Source organism: Grus americana, chromosome 2, assembly GCF_028858705.1.
Source record: "Grus americana isolate bGruAme1 chromosome 2, bGruAme1.mat, whole genome shotgun sequence".
Classification (NCBI taxonomy): Eukaryota; Metazoa; Chordata; class Aves; order Gruiformes; family Gruidae; genus Grus; species Grus americana.
This window is the reverse complement of record NC_072853.1, coordinates 161,371,470-161,387,323: the sequence shown is the minus strand read 5'-3', so window position 1 is coordinate 161,387,323 and position 15,854 is coordinate 161,371,470. Positions and strand designations below refer to the sequence as shown.

The window sequence follows — 15,854 nt, the reverse complement described above, 5'->3', positions numbered from 1 at the left end:
AATTTCATTTCTGGCTCTTATACAAACGCTTATAGTCATGTCAACATAAGTACATATTTTTGCAGGGAAATTTAATTTCCTCCTAAAACTAGTCAACAATATTCCCATGACACCAATAACCTAACTGGAAAAAAATACCTCTTTAGCACCCACTTTTCATCAAGAGCACATAGACAACCTCAGGTTGGCCTACGAGATATGCCAATTTTCACAAATGCTGCTATTTTGCTTTTTATGCAGATGGGTAGACTTCAGTTGTATTTGCATTTTTCTTCTTAAAACTTTTTTAAAAAATAAAATATTCAAAGGTTTCCCACATAAGGTTTAGATTCTATATGTAGAAATAAAACCAAAGTATGTAAAGCTAAGAGTAAAGGAGATGAATCTAAGAAGTTTACTGCATGTGTATGTTTGCCAACTACTTTCAACTATTGCTATATGAAAATTTGTATCAAGTGAATACGTAAGATAATTAAAAGAGGGAGCTGCAAACAATGCATCTCCACCAAAACAGAGGGGTGAACATTAAAAGCTTTGAAGGGAAACTTTCATCAACAACAACAAAAAAATCCATATAACCCAAACTAATGACAGTTCTGTCCTGGGATATTTATGTAACACATATTTGTAAAAACAAGTTATAATACAGGAAAGCATAGTATTTCCGTGCACTTAGGGCCAGCCTAGCAGAATCCCTTGCTAGTGTTTTGGACTTCCACTGTGACATTATGGCTGGACTCGATGAGCTTAAAGGTCTTTTCCAACCGAAATGATTCCTATTCAGGAACTGAGGGTGAGGTCTGGGCAGGCGTTTAGCGCCGGCCACACACCTGGTTAAACACGCTCAAGGGTGTCAAACTGAAAGCGTCCCTTCAAAACAAAGGGAAACAAACTCCGAAACCCCGAGGCTCTAACAGACCCTACAGCGCAGAGGCTATTTTGCTAACAATCATTACGTTTCTTCTCAAAATCTGCTCGGCCAGCTTTGCCCTATTACTGCTGCCATCAGGTATGTCATGGCAAGATCCGTCCTACTCAAAAATAACCCGCGGGGAGAGCGGCCAGCTCGGCAGCGGCACTTCCACCAGGCCTCTCCAAGCCCGGCCCGGCACCTCACGCCTACCAGTGGCGGAGCGGCCATACCCATCGGTTTCCCCGGGTCTCTCAGCGGGGAAGCGGTCCTTGGCACGACGGGTTCCCCGTACCCGCGCAGGGAACTTGTGCGCGCCCGCCCGGGGCTGAGGGGAGAGGAGCGGCCCCCTCAGGAGCGGCTCCCTCGGGGATGCGGGGGGGGGGGGGGCAGCGGCGCGGCCGTCCGGGCTAACGAACGCCCGCGCCCCCGGCGGGGAGAGGCCGCGGTGAAGGGAAATCTGCCAGAGCCGAGCAAGAGGCACCCCCCGCCACACCGCAACCCCCCCACGGCTTGTATTTGCTGTGCTTCGCCACTGTCCCGCCGGCGCGTCCCTCCGTGAGAGGCTACCGCCTGACAGCTCCCCCAGCGCCGCCAGCCTCTCCCCACCTCCGAGCACGCTGGCGGCGAGGAAACTCCTGCCTCAACTTTGCGTGTGCGCGTCCGCACCCGCCTGTGGTGGGGGGGTGTGTGGGGTGTGTTTCTCCTCGCCACCCGCCGAGAACTGTCTTTTCTTTCCCAAAAAGAGGAGGGGGGTGATAAAAAGGGAAAGCGACGAGGAACTACCGTCAACCACGGGGAGTAGCCAGACGACGCTGAAGGCAGACGAGCGTCCTGGAGAAGAGACCCAAAAAGGAGAAGGGGGAAGGTGCAAAGGCAAGGAAAAAAAAGGAGGAAGAGGGGGAAGGGGGAAGAGCTAGAGAGAAACTCCGAAGAAGGAGGAGAAGAAAGGAATAGGGACGGTGAAAGAAAAGTGGAAAAGGGAGAGCAGGCGGAGGAAGACAAAGGTGAAAAAGGAGGAGGAGGAGGGGAAAGTGCAAAGGGGAGAGGAGGAGAAGAAAGAAGGGCCCTTCTCAAAATGGCATTAGGCAGCAGGGAGGGGGCGACGAGCTGCGAGTCTCCGCTGACAGCTCTGCCTGCGCCTGGCCGCCTGCCCCCTGCCCCTCTCTGCCTCGCACACACAAACGCTGAACTTACTTCTTTCTGGCTCTCTGGAAAGGGGAAGCGCCATCTTTGCGAGGCCGGCCCCTAGGTCTTTTGTCTGTGGCTGCTGCTGCTGCTGCTGGGGGGGGGAGCTCCAGGCTCGGGGGGCTGCTGCTGCTGAGGCGGCTCCACCACCGCCACCACCAGACTCTTGTCCTCCGTTGACATCCTAGTCAGCAGGACGAGAGAGACACATGGATGATGATGATGAGGATGAAGATGAGGATGGTGATGGGGATCCCGATGCTCCTCCTGCTCCCGCGGCTCCTCTCCTCCTCACCTCCGCCTCCTCCACCTCCGCCTCGCATTGCTGGCCTCAGCCGCCGCCGACCAGCACAGGTAGCAAAGGGAGCAGCATGGGGAGAGCAGGAGGAGGAGGGGAGGGGGGGCGAAGAGAAAGAGCGCTGAGGAAGGAAGGGTCTCACACACAGTAACACCCCCTCCCCGGCTCGGCGGGGTCTGTCGGGGCTGGGGGAGGTGGCGGGCGAGGTGAAGAGAGCGAGCGAGACGCGGCTGATCCCGCCGCTGAGCGCCCCCCCCTCTCAGAGGCCCCGGGAGCTGGCGGCGGCTCCGGCTCCTGCGCTGCCCGGCTGCGGCGGCCGCCGCTTCATTGTACACTGGCCCTGCGCCCTCCCCCCGCGCAGAGCCCCCGGGGGCGGAGGAGGAGCAGGCGGCGGCGGCGGTGGTGGTGGTGGCGAAGGCGGTAGGGGCCGAGGCCGAGCGGAGGAAGTTTTGACAGCTCCAGCTGTTGTGTGTGTCGAGGGCTGAGTCCGGCCGGGCTCCGCGTCCCCTTCCCAGCCGGGCCGGGAGCAGGAAGTTTAACTTTGGGGAAAGAAGGAGGAGGAAGGGTGAAAAAGGGGGAGGAGGAAGGGGGAGGAGGAAGGGGGAGGAGGAGGAGGAGGCGGCTCCCTCCCCCCCTCCCCGCGGGGTGGAGAAGGGATCCCGGCGCTGCCGGCGCTGCCCTGGTGTGTAACCCCCCCGCCTCCCTTCCCCCCCGCCAGTGCGACACATAGACACAGAGCCCGCCCGCCGCCCTCCTCCCCCTGCCGCGGCCCCACACTGCGCTTGCCCGGCCCGCCCGCCCACCGCCCGTCCCACGGCGCAGACACCCATCCGCCGCCGACACTGACCTCACGGGCTGGCTGCCGCGGCGGGCTGCGGGGAAAGCGCGGAGCCGCGGAGCGGGGACGGGACGGGACGCGGCGCCACGGGGCGCTCCGCGCACCCACCCCGCCCCGCGGGGGCCGGCAGCCCGCTCGCTCCCCCACCCTCTCCCCGCCCTTGTTTTTTATTTATTTTTCCCGCGGCCCCGTGGAAAAGAAAAAAAAAAAAAGCTGGCCGCTCCGCAGCAGGGTGCCCCAGCCCCGCACATGGGCTGAGCTCCCCAGGACGGCGGCTCGGGTGGCAATGCATGATGCCCGGCCTCGCGGCGCTCGCTCCTCCCGAGCTCCGGGGAGCCGCGGCACGGCCGGTTGCAACCTGGAGGCGGGGAGCTCCCCCCTCGTTTGCGGCTCGGGGCGGAGGGGGGGAAGGCAGCGAGCGGCGGGGAGCCGAGGCCGCCCCGGGGGAGGGGAGGGAGGGAGCAGAGTTCAGCGCTGTGTGCGAGGGAGACAAAGTCTGGGGAGCGTGGCCGCTTTCCAGCAGCTCCGGCTGGAACAGCTGCGGCCGCTCGGGGCAGCGGGGGGGCCTCCCCCGGGCAGGGGCCTAGCTGGCTGCCTGCCCGCCCGGCTGCGCCGCGGCTCGGGGCGGGGTTAAGCCTCATTACACGGGATTTAACGTGTCCCGGAGGCCAGGAGGGACTCCGGCTCCGAAGGGGCGGGGGAGCGCTACGGCCTCCCAGCCAGAGAAAAGTCCGGCCACGGGGCGAGGAAGTGGGCCGCGCCCCCGGACTTTCCTCCCGGGTCCTGCCCCGGCGCGCACCGCCGCCCGGGGCGGAGGCGGCAGCCGAGCGGAGTGGACCCACGGGCGGGGAGCAGGCCCTGCCGCTGCCCGCCCGGCCGAGCCCCCCCCCCTCCCGTCGCCGCGCCTCCGCACCGGGCGCCGCCCTGAGGGCAGCCCCTGAGGCGGCCTCCCCCCCTCCCCCGGCCTGCCTGCTGCGGCGGGCAGCGCCGCGGGGCCCCTCGCCCCAGGCCCGGGCCTCCTTCCCTCCCTCCTTCCCTTTGCCCGGAGCGGGAGCAGCCCGTGCGTAGGGAGTAATTCGTACGCAGATGCTGAATCACGAAACGTGTCGTTCGCACAGAAAAGAACTGGACCCCGCTGTCCTGCAGCGTGCAGAGGTGACTCTTGTTTGGGGCGGGCGTGTTTGAGAACTCCGCAGGAGTTAAAGAAGTCGTGAGGACCGATACCTCCAGGACTTCGAATATGTACAAATACATCTTGAGAGCCCTGTGCTCAGTGTTCGTCGTCATTTAGGTTCCTGTTCTGTGTTTGAATCCCAGTTGACAAAATGGCCTAGGGTAGCACACAGGTACAAGAAGAAGGATGGGAGGGAAGCAGTAGCTAATATTGCTATTTTTTTTGATGTAAAAATAAACTAGAGCAATCCAGAGCTTTACACTTCCCAAAATTTTCACTTGTCAGCTTGAAAAACACCAAGTTAAAATGGCATGCCATGGCAAATATGGCTTTTGCTGGCCTGTTTTTCTGGGAACAATTTAATAACAAAAAGCCTTCCTCAGTTCATTTCCTAGCTGTGTGGGTAATTAAATTAGATCTTTGTGACATTTTCATATCTGTAGAGACAGGTAATACATTTATCTCCATCTATACACGTATGTATACAAATACATAAAGCCTTCCCTTTGACTCAGCCATGCAAGGACAACAGCTGGATTGTTGGTATGACTTTCTTGGCCCTATTACTGAAAATGTACTCATTTCTGACAAATTAAAAAACACATCTTGAGCTAAATGTTTGTGTCATGAAGTCTGCAACTGACAACATAGGTATACTGCTCATATGGCTTCAGATACAGGAACTTCATCTGTTTACAGGTTGTCTAACACAGAAGAAATTGCCCTTGAATTTTGTTAACTCAGGCAAGTTAGTATAATTTAACTGAAAACATTTAACGCTATACAGGCCCAGACTTGGGTGGAGTAGAGAGAAAAAAGGCAGGGATGGGGAGGGAGAGGGAAGTAAAAGGCCACAGCCTCTGCGCAGTGGGATTGCCGGTGTGGCGTTTGCTGGAGTTGCCAGGTTGCCATCTGGTCTGCTAAAAAAAATGGCCATCTCCTGAAACACTGACTGTGCGTGCGTGGATCTACCACGCATGCGCAATGGCTTGGGTGAGCCTAGGATGTGTCAGAGCCACTATGCATGTGCAAATTGATTTGCGCTGAGACACGTGAGCACGCTGTGGGCTCAGATCAACTGCTAGGTGTGTGGGGAATAACTGTCACATCCCACAGCAGAAATACGTTCAGTGAAATCACTAGATTCGCTTGTCCACGCGTGGTTCCTCCGATCCTCCCATGTTTAATACCCTTAGATCACCTGTAAGTGGTTGAGCTTTGCGCTTTGTCTCTTATGCAAAAGCAGATGCGTGTTTAACTCTGTTTAACTTTTTTCTTCATTGTTTTTTATATTAAGTGTATTTATAAGTAGCCAGCACAATATAAAATCTGGCAGGACAAAGTTAGCTTTGGTGTAGCGTGGTCTAGGACAAAAGCGTGTTAAGGGTCTTACACTTATTATTTATGCTACTGTGACTTATTAGTTATGCTGCTGTGCCGTATCTCGTTACGTGTCCAGACAAAGCTTGGCAGGTCTGTTCCGTGAACTGCTGCAGCCATTGCTGTGGCAATCAGAGGTGTGAAGAGCTAGTAGGACTGAGAGAGACTCGTGAGCAGAGATGGAGTTGTAGGAAACTGTATTTGCTAGCATTATTTATCACTTAGTGAAGGCAGGGGGACAAGCTAGGAGAAATTGGGTCACCAAACATATATCTAGGGTAGGAGTGTTTTGTTGATTCAGGACATTTGAATAGCTCTTGTCAGGACCATTTTTACTTTTATACCTGGCCAATGCTAACCACTTATTTTAAATTATCTCTCTCTGGAAAACTCAGTTTTCACATCAAAACTGTAATGTTAAATGAACAGGTCCTCTGCTTTGCTGAATGTTAAGAGATCTTCTGGTTCATTGTAAACTGACATACCTGATTTTATATTTTTTTTTTAATTTTTGAGGGCAGGCAGCTTTGAAACTTTCAACTAGAATTTTACATTCTAACCTTCCTTCAAATAAACATTTCAGTGTTTTTGGAATATAAGTGAGACCCTTGCAATACTGATTAAACAAGGCATGCTGATGGTTTTAAATTCTAAACATCTTTCTTAAGCTGTTCCAATGTGCTTAATGACAGAGTGATACTTTCATAATAAAACAAGTTGAAGATGGGACACTGTCTTAAATCAGCTAGTTAAGAAAAATGATCCTGTTATAGAAATAATTAATGGAAAATGACAACTGATACATAAATACCGTTGTACCATTATACAACTAAAGCAGTGTGTGTAACAGAAATAATGTGAAAAGTATTCCAGATTCTATCAGGAATGAGATCCACGTACTTTCTCTTTTATGACATTAGTTCAGAACTCTGCCAGTTTAATGACCATTCACTACTCTGCATAAAACAAGAAGTTTAGTTTTTGTTCTCTTCGCACATGTGTTTCCATTGCAGAAAAGTTCGCCAAGTTATCACAAAGGCTTCATTTGAGATACATCAGCAACATGCTAACATTTTAAATGCTCAGTATATTGAACCACTTTGTCTTTAACCTGTGCTAAATTGATAATTGACTGTAGTGAACATCTGCTCACTTCAATACGCTGCTCTGAAGACTGGGGAGATTCTGGTGCCAGTGCACATCCCATTTGGCTATCCTTGCTGCAAACTGCAGGAAAAAGGTGCAGTGGGGTAGTAACCACATCAACTGCCCATGGTAGTTTTTTACATGTGCACTTGTATTCAGCCAAGTAGTTCAGAAATAGCTGAATAACTGTTTTTTTCAGTATTGGAAAAAAAAAAACCAACCCTGAGATAATTTAAAAAGAGTTCTCTAAAAAATGTAAATCAAATGGCAAAATCAAGATTACATCATACAAATATGTGACTCCTGGTTTATTTGTACTAAACTTGGCTGGACTAAAAAAAAAAAGTTAGCATATGTTAATTTTCATATGCTAATGAATGCATTGTAGAAGTCTAGTTTTAAACTTGAAATGTTTGTTTCTTCTTTTAATCAGTTTTGCTTACTTGTCATCTTGTAGATCTTTCTTACTTTAGGCAACAGCACAGCCTGGATAGTGGGTATGACATCCCCTTGAGCAGTGGTGACTTTCCCAGCAGTTTGGTGAGATGCTTGTTGCTGTAGATGGTGGGGGGATAAACCTCACTTCTCGTCCTGAGCAGCGTTCCCAGACAGCTGGAGAATTCCAGCTATCAGGTGCTCTGGAGCAGTGGACAGATAGCGTGGAGGTCCAGTCCCCCTAAAATCCACCTAACTAACTGCTCTGTTTGAAGAGAAAAGGGCAAACTTGAGGAAAAACATTTCATTCTAGTTCTCATTTTCTCACCTGCTCCCCACCATGAAATATCCTGAATTATATTCTACAATAGCTGCTCCCCACACAAACTAATCTAGAGTTTGTATGAACATGGGCTAATACAGTCTAGGCTCCCCATGCCCTGCCTGCTTTAACTTGATTAGTTTAGTATGTGTTAAAGGCAGCCTTGCCCACGCTGTGATATATGTGCTAACCTCACACCTTTACACCTTAGTCTCGCCAAAGCCTAAGGCCTTTTCATCATATTAAGCTACTTTGACTGGGCTAATGTGACTGAGAAACACACACCTTTTTCTATCCATTAAGACAGGGCCAAAAATGTTAAGTGCTCAAGATGCAAGCCCCTAGGGCTTGTCTATCTATCAAGTTATTACACGTGGAGGCTTTTATCTTCATAAGAAAATGTTCTTTTTGTGCACGCCAAAGTGTGAATTTAAAACTAGTGGTTATAGTATAACCCTCATGCAGACTCATTCATTCTGGCACCTTCTGGCTTTTTTTTTTTTTCAGATTAACTTCTTTAATTCATTTCAATGAAATAAAGAAAGTACTCATGTCAGAGTGAGTTTGTCCACATGAGGAATTATGCTTGCCTGACTCTGGTAGTAGAATTAATAATACCTTCCTATGTGGAGAAGCTTCGTCTATTAAGAATGTTAATTTTGCACATGTTTGTACTTAATAAGACCATCACTTGTTTACATTTGAATCTTGCTATTTGGACAAGTGGTAGCTGATGCACTATACTGAAGTTCGTTAAGTTACTCCATACCAAGGCCATGATCCTGAGGATGCTAAATTAGGCAAATAAATGCATAAATAGTTTCACTGAAGACAGCTACCTCCTGAATAAAGTTTGTTCTGTGCTTAAGCATTTGTAGAAGTGCCTAAATTCTTCCTAAGCTTTCAATTTATGTAATTTGTTCTTACAAGGAACAATGGACTGTGCTATGTTGTGTTATTTTGTTAGCATCCATGTGAATTTACATAAAGCATCCACAAGTTAGTTACGAACTTCATTTCCATTCTTTGTGACTTGCCTAATTTGTTGCAATTCTTGTTTACAACTTTATGAAACTGTAATTTTATAAACTTTAATATTCTGAATGTTAGTTTTGACATATATGTGGCTATGGGCAGCAGAGAAATAATCTTTTATGACAGATTATTAGTTGCATGATTTTTTTTTAGCCAGAAAGGTAGAATTCCAATAGTTCGAGTAAAATTGAAGCGGTATCTGAAACCAGTACAAGCTAAATCCTGGCTGCACTGGAGATAGATGCAAGCCAGGAAAAAACCTGCAGCCAGTAGCAAGCACACAGGGCAGTAGCTGGCTGCTTCGCGTGCACCTCTGGGGAAAGACAAAAGACTGGTGTGAAGTTAGGACTTTATCATGCAGAAAGTTAAATAAATGTCTGAGCAGTGTTTGCTGTTTGCAGGAGTGGTGCATTGCGCTCAGATTACTTAACAGAAATAATACAAACCTGGCCATGAAACAGGGGGAAGGATTTGTTTGTGTGCATTCAATCATACATTTTTTTGAGTAGGGTTATGGTTTTATTCTGTGTTTTGTACAGCACCTAGTGCATAGGGGTCCTGGTTCCTTATTTGATATCTTGGATGCTATGATAGTAAGAATTTAGATGCTCTTAGTAGAAAGACCTTGTCATATGTTGCCAGTTTTGTGAGGAAATAATCTCTGTCCCAGACGGGATGGCCTCACTTTTAAAGGAGTTTAATGTGGGAGAGGCAGGTGCCTTGGGTTGAAGTCAGGTAAACACTAGGAGCCCAATCCTGTTTGCAGCTGTTTACTTCAATAAAACTGTCTGAGTAAGAAGGGCAGAATTTGGCCTTCAGTTTTTGAAGTTAATTGCAGACGATTAATGGGGACGTGTCACCTATGTGAGGTCCAGCCAGAATTCAATCCTTTACTTCTTTAGTAACTAATGTTGTAAACCAATTAGCTACATACACATATGGAAACAATAGTAGAGCCTCCACAGTCAACACTATGCTGAGATTCTAAATTACGTATATAATAAAGGCCGTGCATGTATTTTCTGGCTGAGAACAATGTTGTATTTCAGCCTCAAGCAGAATTTTTCTCCATGCCATAGCCCCTCAACAAAAACACACTTTTTAATGAAAGTCCAGACACCACCTTAATTACAGCGCAGCAAACATTACCATCGTAATCCCATTTCATCCTTGGGCAAGGAGAGCGTCCCTGGGGGCCTGGCTGCCTTTCTTTGCTAGTGACCAGTTTGGCAGAAACAACCTTTTCCCCAACGCATTTTTTTATTTAACCTCCGCTGCGCTGCCCGGGGGAAGATGCATGGGGAGCTACTACTGCTCATCTCCCCACGCTCCTCACAGCCCTCCTGGCACTCCATGCAGCCCTGGGCCTGGAGGATTAACGGGCAGCCGGGGATGTCCAGCCTGCAGCCAGCTGTTTGGCATCCCCACTGCCTGTCTCCCATGGGAGCCCAGCAGGAGCCAAAAGTTCAGGTTCAGCCCCTTTGTACCACACGGGTTTCACCTTGACTCTTTCTAGCAGCCCTCAAGCTGGCTGCTTTGTATGTGCCAGCGCCGGGAGACAATCCCCTTTTTTGCTGGCCTGCCACACTCCAGAAAAGTCCTTGCTTTGGCTCCAGGAATGCGGGGGGGAGCACCTCTCCCAGTGGCAGTCCTAATCCAGGTGGGTGAGGATAGACCTGTTTGAGGCATGCTTGAGCAGCCTGCCGTGTGGTGAGCGGTAAAGCATTCATTTGAAGCAGCCTTGCAGTGTCTCCAGGCTTTCGCAGTGTTTGGTAAGTAAAACGTGATTAGTTTCTCACTACCGTATTGATTCAGTGAGTAGATTCTGTGTGTGGACTGCAATATTGGCAGGACAAATTTGCAAGGCTGTTTGAAGCTGGGATCTTTTCCTACCAGAAATATGGGGAGATATATATGAACATGTATAAACACAAGGGTATACTTGTGGTTCTTACTTTTTTTTTTCCTCCTGCCTTCTTAAATCAAAGTAATAAATCTGTATTATCAAAAGAGCTAGAATAATCAATCTTTCCTTACATAATTGATCTGAAAATCCTAATTAAGGCCGGAGAGAAATTAAACATAAGGTTTCTTGTTCTCTCTGCAACATTGTCAAGCACAGCACAGTCTTCTATTATGGAACTCCTACAATTCTTATGTACAGAGTAGAATCACGCAATTGAGATACTTTACCTAAAAACAAGCAAAAGCCCTGTATCTGCTGGGGGGGACATTTCTGTTATCCTGTTCCCTTCTATTTAGGTTCTCATATGGTGTTAATCACCATGGTATCTTACAGCTTTATAAAAATATAGTGCACCATATGTGATAAATCATTAATATTAAGAATGAAGATGCTGGATAAAAATATTCTTCACAAATCTAAAGCAGAAGACGTGCAGTAATGGACATACTCAGACAAGCAGCCTGAGTAAAAGGAGCATGTGTATGAATTCAAGAGATGAGGTCAAAATCATTCCTTAGGTGATAATATTGCATCCAGTCACTGTATGTGAGTGTGAATGGCATACTCACTCCTTTCTTTCGTAACCTGTGCTACAGCACGGTAAAGCAGAGGGACTATGTGCAAGCCATATCCTGTTCCCTACTCTGTGCTACGGCAGAGTCCCTGCTTTGCCATGTTCAAGGTCATCAGTCAAATGAAGAGAATTTGCCAATAAATGCAAAGTAAGCTTGTGCATTTATTGTTAAATAAGTGTACACATAATTACAATGCAAACATAAAGCAAAATGAGGGACTGTACTTCCATTGGAAAGAATGCACTAGAGTGGTCATAAGTTACCCTCCAACTGGTAATCTCAGTTACATATTTTCTGTTGTTTTCCATTTCCCTCTTAGTTTCAGCCAGTTCTGTTTTCTATTTATATTGTAAGTGTCAACACATAAATAATTTTCTCTGTTGTATCCCTCACTACTAAATTCTTTTTCTTGATGGAATAGCAAAAGTAATTACATTTATAAATGGAATGCCTGTTTTGCCTAAGTACCACATACGATTCCCTTCTCTAAAAGGGATTTTTATAATTCCTCCAAAAATGTCTTGGCAAGGATCAACCCACCAGTTGGTAGTGTGGATCGAGCTGTTAGGGACAGGACTCAGGATTCTGATCCCTTCAGCCAACGGGCAGGAGGGCACCACAGAAAAAATACTCTGTTTGAGAGAATGGTGCTGATATTAAATACGTGCAGTTATTAAGCACCCCAGAAAGTGAATTCAGTGAGAGTTGCTTCCCACCTGTGGATTTTGCTATTCAGCACAGAATTATTTTGGCAACTGGAGCATTCTTCATTGTGGATGGCTGTGGGAAGATATTAATCCTGCTCTTCAACTAAGATATACTCACTGATCTAACAGACCTGTTCCAACTCTACTGTATCATGTTGTGAAAGGAAATCAAACAAATTCCAAGTGAAAGGATGGGTAATCTCAAGTCCTTCTTATCCCCTTTCTGCCTTCTTTTTCAGCTGCTTTCCACAGACAAGTTCAGGTGGCCCTTGCTCAGTAGGAGAGCAGAGGGAGATCTCTTGTCAGCTCTGCATTAAGGGAAGTTCAGTTTTTCATCTCTGGGCACTCCTTGAGAAAACCTCAGTTGAAATCATTGTATGGGGATGGTGGATCCTAGCTAGGAACAGTTCACAGCTTGCTCACTGGATGAAACAGGGACAGGCCTCCTGGGGCAGATCTGCATTACAGGAGGAGAAAATTATGATTTTCTTACTGGGTTGTGCTGTCTGTATGTGCATGTGTATTCTTTTATTATAGTTTCTCTAATATTTGCTTTGATTAAAGATTTTTGCAGGGTACCTACAAAGCAGTGAGACATTCTATTCCTTTAGATGCGGCAGGCTTGAGGACGGTTGTATTGGAGCATTCAAAACTCGTGTCCCATGTGGTTTGGGAGCTGCAAATGTAGGGATCTGTGTGGAAGAGATGTGGCTGATGTAAGACAAGAGGTCCTTGGCCTTGGTGAAAAGAGTGCCTAACCTCTAGAGTCTCACAGGGTTTGATACTGCACCCTGCAGTGTGGTTAGCATTTCCATGGGTACCAGTTCCTCAGCTGCTGGAGCTTCCATTACCCAGTATTCATTGAAACTCTAGTATGATCAGCAGAAGAAACACATACTGCTGAAACTCAGCAGCTCCCAGTCTGGTATCTTTAACGTAAATCAGTTTAAACTAACAGGGAAGTTTAATAGCCACATCAGTGACTTGGCAGCTAGCGCACATTTGCACCTGCCATCTCTGCAGGAAGGGGTCCTCCACTAGAGATGCAGGAATGTCACATCTTCTGCCACCGCAGTGAAATCCATGAGGGTAGTGAGCGCAAGTCCCAGGAGTGCCCGTGCTGCAGTGGCCTACTTTATGCAGATGCTTTGAACGAGCTAGTTCATGTGCCTCGAACAGTGTTGTTCCAGCAATGTCAGCTACAGAATCTGTCAAACTGGGTATGCTCCTGGGTGGTTAGCCCCGGCACTGCATGGCTCTATTGCTGTCCTCCTAGTAAGTCTGACTTAGCTCCTTTAAAGCTCTGGCTACATAAGCTGCAGCCTCTGAAGTACAGAGAAACCCAAGTCCATTTCCCACTTCATTGTACGTTTAATCAGAGGCCTCTCAGAAGTTTTACACTGTAGTCTTTCCTTTTCCCTGTGTACTCTTACTAAGGGTTCATGTTTATTTAAGATTGAACTTCATGAGCAGTTTTCCTTTATCTCAGTAACTCATATAAGCAGTACAAATTTGGTCTGGTCCCTCAGCTTCTGCATTCAGGTGGTTTGACTGATCTAACATTGCTGATTTACTGGTATAATTTAGCTTGTCTGAAAAGAAGGAAGACTGATGTTGGCTGAAATAAAATTCTGTGATGCCTATGGAGTTTTATTGCCCTAGATTTTTGGATTGCTATTTATCTAAAAAAGTAGGCAGAACTCTGACTTTAGATTTTCAGGGATGCCTACATTATGTCAGTGTTGCTAATTCTTTGAGTCAAGTCATTGTGGTTAGCCAATCTTGTTTTCTGTCTCTGTGGTAAGATTTTAAATCCAGAAGGCTAACCTCAATGCTCCCCCAAGAAAGCAGGCAGAGATGACAATGCATTTCCTTCTTTGACCTCTGCAGTAGAGTTTTATATAAAAGATGGAATCTATCGAATGAGACTGAACGCCAGATCACCTGCATGAGAATGAGTCAAACCCTGTTCCTGTAGCAATATGTGGAACAAAAATGTACTGAAACATGTTTTTAAAACTAATTTCTCTTTAAAAATTGTTTTTCTACTAAATTCAGACTATCAACTGCAATATTCTCTCATGCTTGTGAGTTACAAATGGTTATGTATCACGTCAGAGCAAGCTTGAGGTTATTTGGATTTCTGAATCCTGGTCTCTCCTTCCAATTAGCAACATAATCATCCATGAACATGGACTGAAGAACTCGGTCCCACCCAGATGGGACCGGAGCCTGTTTAATGAGTGGATGATACGTAATATCAGCATCATGTCATATAAAAAACTTTGGTTTGTCACCATGAAGTTTACTTGTGCACTCTGTGCAAAGCGGCTGAAGTGAACCAGCTTGGACCAGAACCATTTGGACCAGGCTTAACACCTACTTTAAATTGCTGGATTATCATGATAGAACGGGAGTATTTGTTGTGCTGGAGCTGCCTCCTGACTGTCCACTGTGCAGCCCTGGCATTTTTCAGATCGGTGACAGATCAGACCAATGGCAGCAGGTGAGTGACCAAGAAACCTACCACCACCAACCCTTTGCATGTGGTTGAATGGACTGGTGAGTACACAATTCCCTCTAACTGGAAAATTTCAAGGAATAAAAGCGTGGTTTGGAAACTAACTCTAATAGTAGAGGGACAGCTGGCCACTTCATCACCGCTGCCACTTTGGCATTACTTAAGACTGACCTGAATTCTTGATCTGGCCAGTCTGTTGATCTATAATCATAGTGATCCGTTAATTACTTGACTTAATTACAGCTAATTTACTCTAATGAAAGGTTTAAGTATATGTAGCTTTTTACATTTCTGTATTCTTCACTGAGATAATTTTGAGGCATGAAAGCTACAGCAAGCAATGCCTTATAACACCCCATTTCACAAAGAATGTGGAGCTTTACTGCTAAACTCTCAATGCAATATTCTTCACTCAGGCAGTAAATATCATAGCCGTGAGAAACATCCTGTATTCTTCACACACACAACAGGGGATTGGAATCCCTCTCAATACCATTTCAGCCATGCACTTATGACCTGTACTTCCATAATACCTCTTTGCTGTGATATTAGCACCGGGTGTACCATCGATACACCTACCTTTTCATGTTATCTCTGCTAGATGCAGTTAGCAAATGGCATCAGGTATTAATGCAGAAGTGACCTTTTAATGTCATGCACAGATACATGAAGAAAGAGCTGCCACTGAAAACTTCTGATTAAAGATAAAAGTAGACAGCCTGTAAAAACATTATGATAAAAAGTAAATCCATTTGCCCAGAGTTTCCCCTGCTATCCCACCTCCTACTCTAAATTGATGTTGTCAGCACTCATGATTTTATCACAAGTCTTGTGATGTTTGATGTTTCACTTACACTCCAGCTACTAGAGTTGTGTAATGAGGTTAGAAACTCAGCTTTCCTCTTTCTTTAATCTAAAGTAAGTTTCTAGTCCTAATGGTTAGAGTATAAAGCTTGCAAATGTGACCCAGGTGCACCCTAACGGCTCAAAAAAACAGAAAGCAAAGTAAAAGAGCTCCACATTCATCATTTTACAGACAGGCTTATGATTTTAAGGGTCAAACTGTAGTTCTTGAACACTTGGAGCTGGCAATAGTGGCTTGAAAAAGAAAAGTGCCTGAACAAAGTACCATAATATGTTGCGTTTTCCAGGGAAGCATAGCAGTCATTATACCAACAGTGGTAATTCTCTTTTCAGACACGCACATTTTGCAATTTACTTTGTTAAGCAGCATTGCAGGGTTCAGCCCCAGTCTGACTGGGCTGGAGGGGATCGTACTGATGCATAACCATATTGCTTGATGGTGGAGGGCTCATGCTGTTTGCTTGTACTAACATAGAGGAAAAGTTGTGCAGCGCT

At 46.8% G+C, this 15,854-nt stretch overlaps 2 protein-coding genes across 18 annotated transcripts in view; one reads left to right on the top strand and one right to left on the bottom strand.

Annotated features, from left to right (window-relative positions):
• The window catches only part of KMT2C (lysine methyltransferase 2C), a 197,350-nt gene extending 194,827 nt beyond the window's left edge, over window positions 1-2,523 (bottom strand). For all 16 annotated transcript variants that reach the window (XM_054816544.1, XM_054816550.1, XM_054816546.1 and 13 more), the window contains exons 1-2: window positions 2,394-2,523; window positions 2,108-2,282 (exon numbers count right to left, since the gene is read on the bottom strand). In XM_054816544.1, the coding sequence (XP_054672519.1) occupies window positions 2,108-2,282; window positions 2,394-2,421 (203 nt within the window). In that variant the 5' untranslated portion in view covers window positions 2,422-2,523. The remainder of the gene's footprint in view (window positions 1-2,107; window positions 2,283-2,393) is intronic.
• The window catches only part of LOC129202911 (uncharacterized), a 56,932-nt gene continuing 43,344 nt past the window's right edge, over window positions 2,267-15,854 (top strand). Inside the window, exon 1 of one of the 2 annotated variants that reach the window (XM_054816563.1) lies at window positions 2,267-2,452. In XM_054816563.1, coding sequence (XP_054672538.1) covers window positions 2,308-2,452 — 145 coding nt within the window. In that variant the 5' untranslated portion in view covers window positions 2,267-2,307. The remainder of the gene's footprint in view (window positions 2,453-15,854) is intronic. The other variant, XR_008575863.1, reaches the window with a different exon arrangement.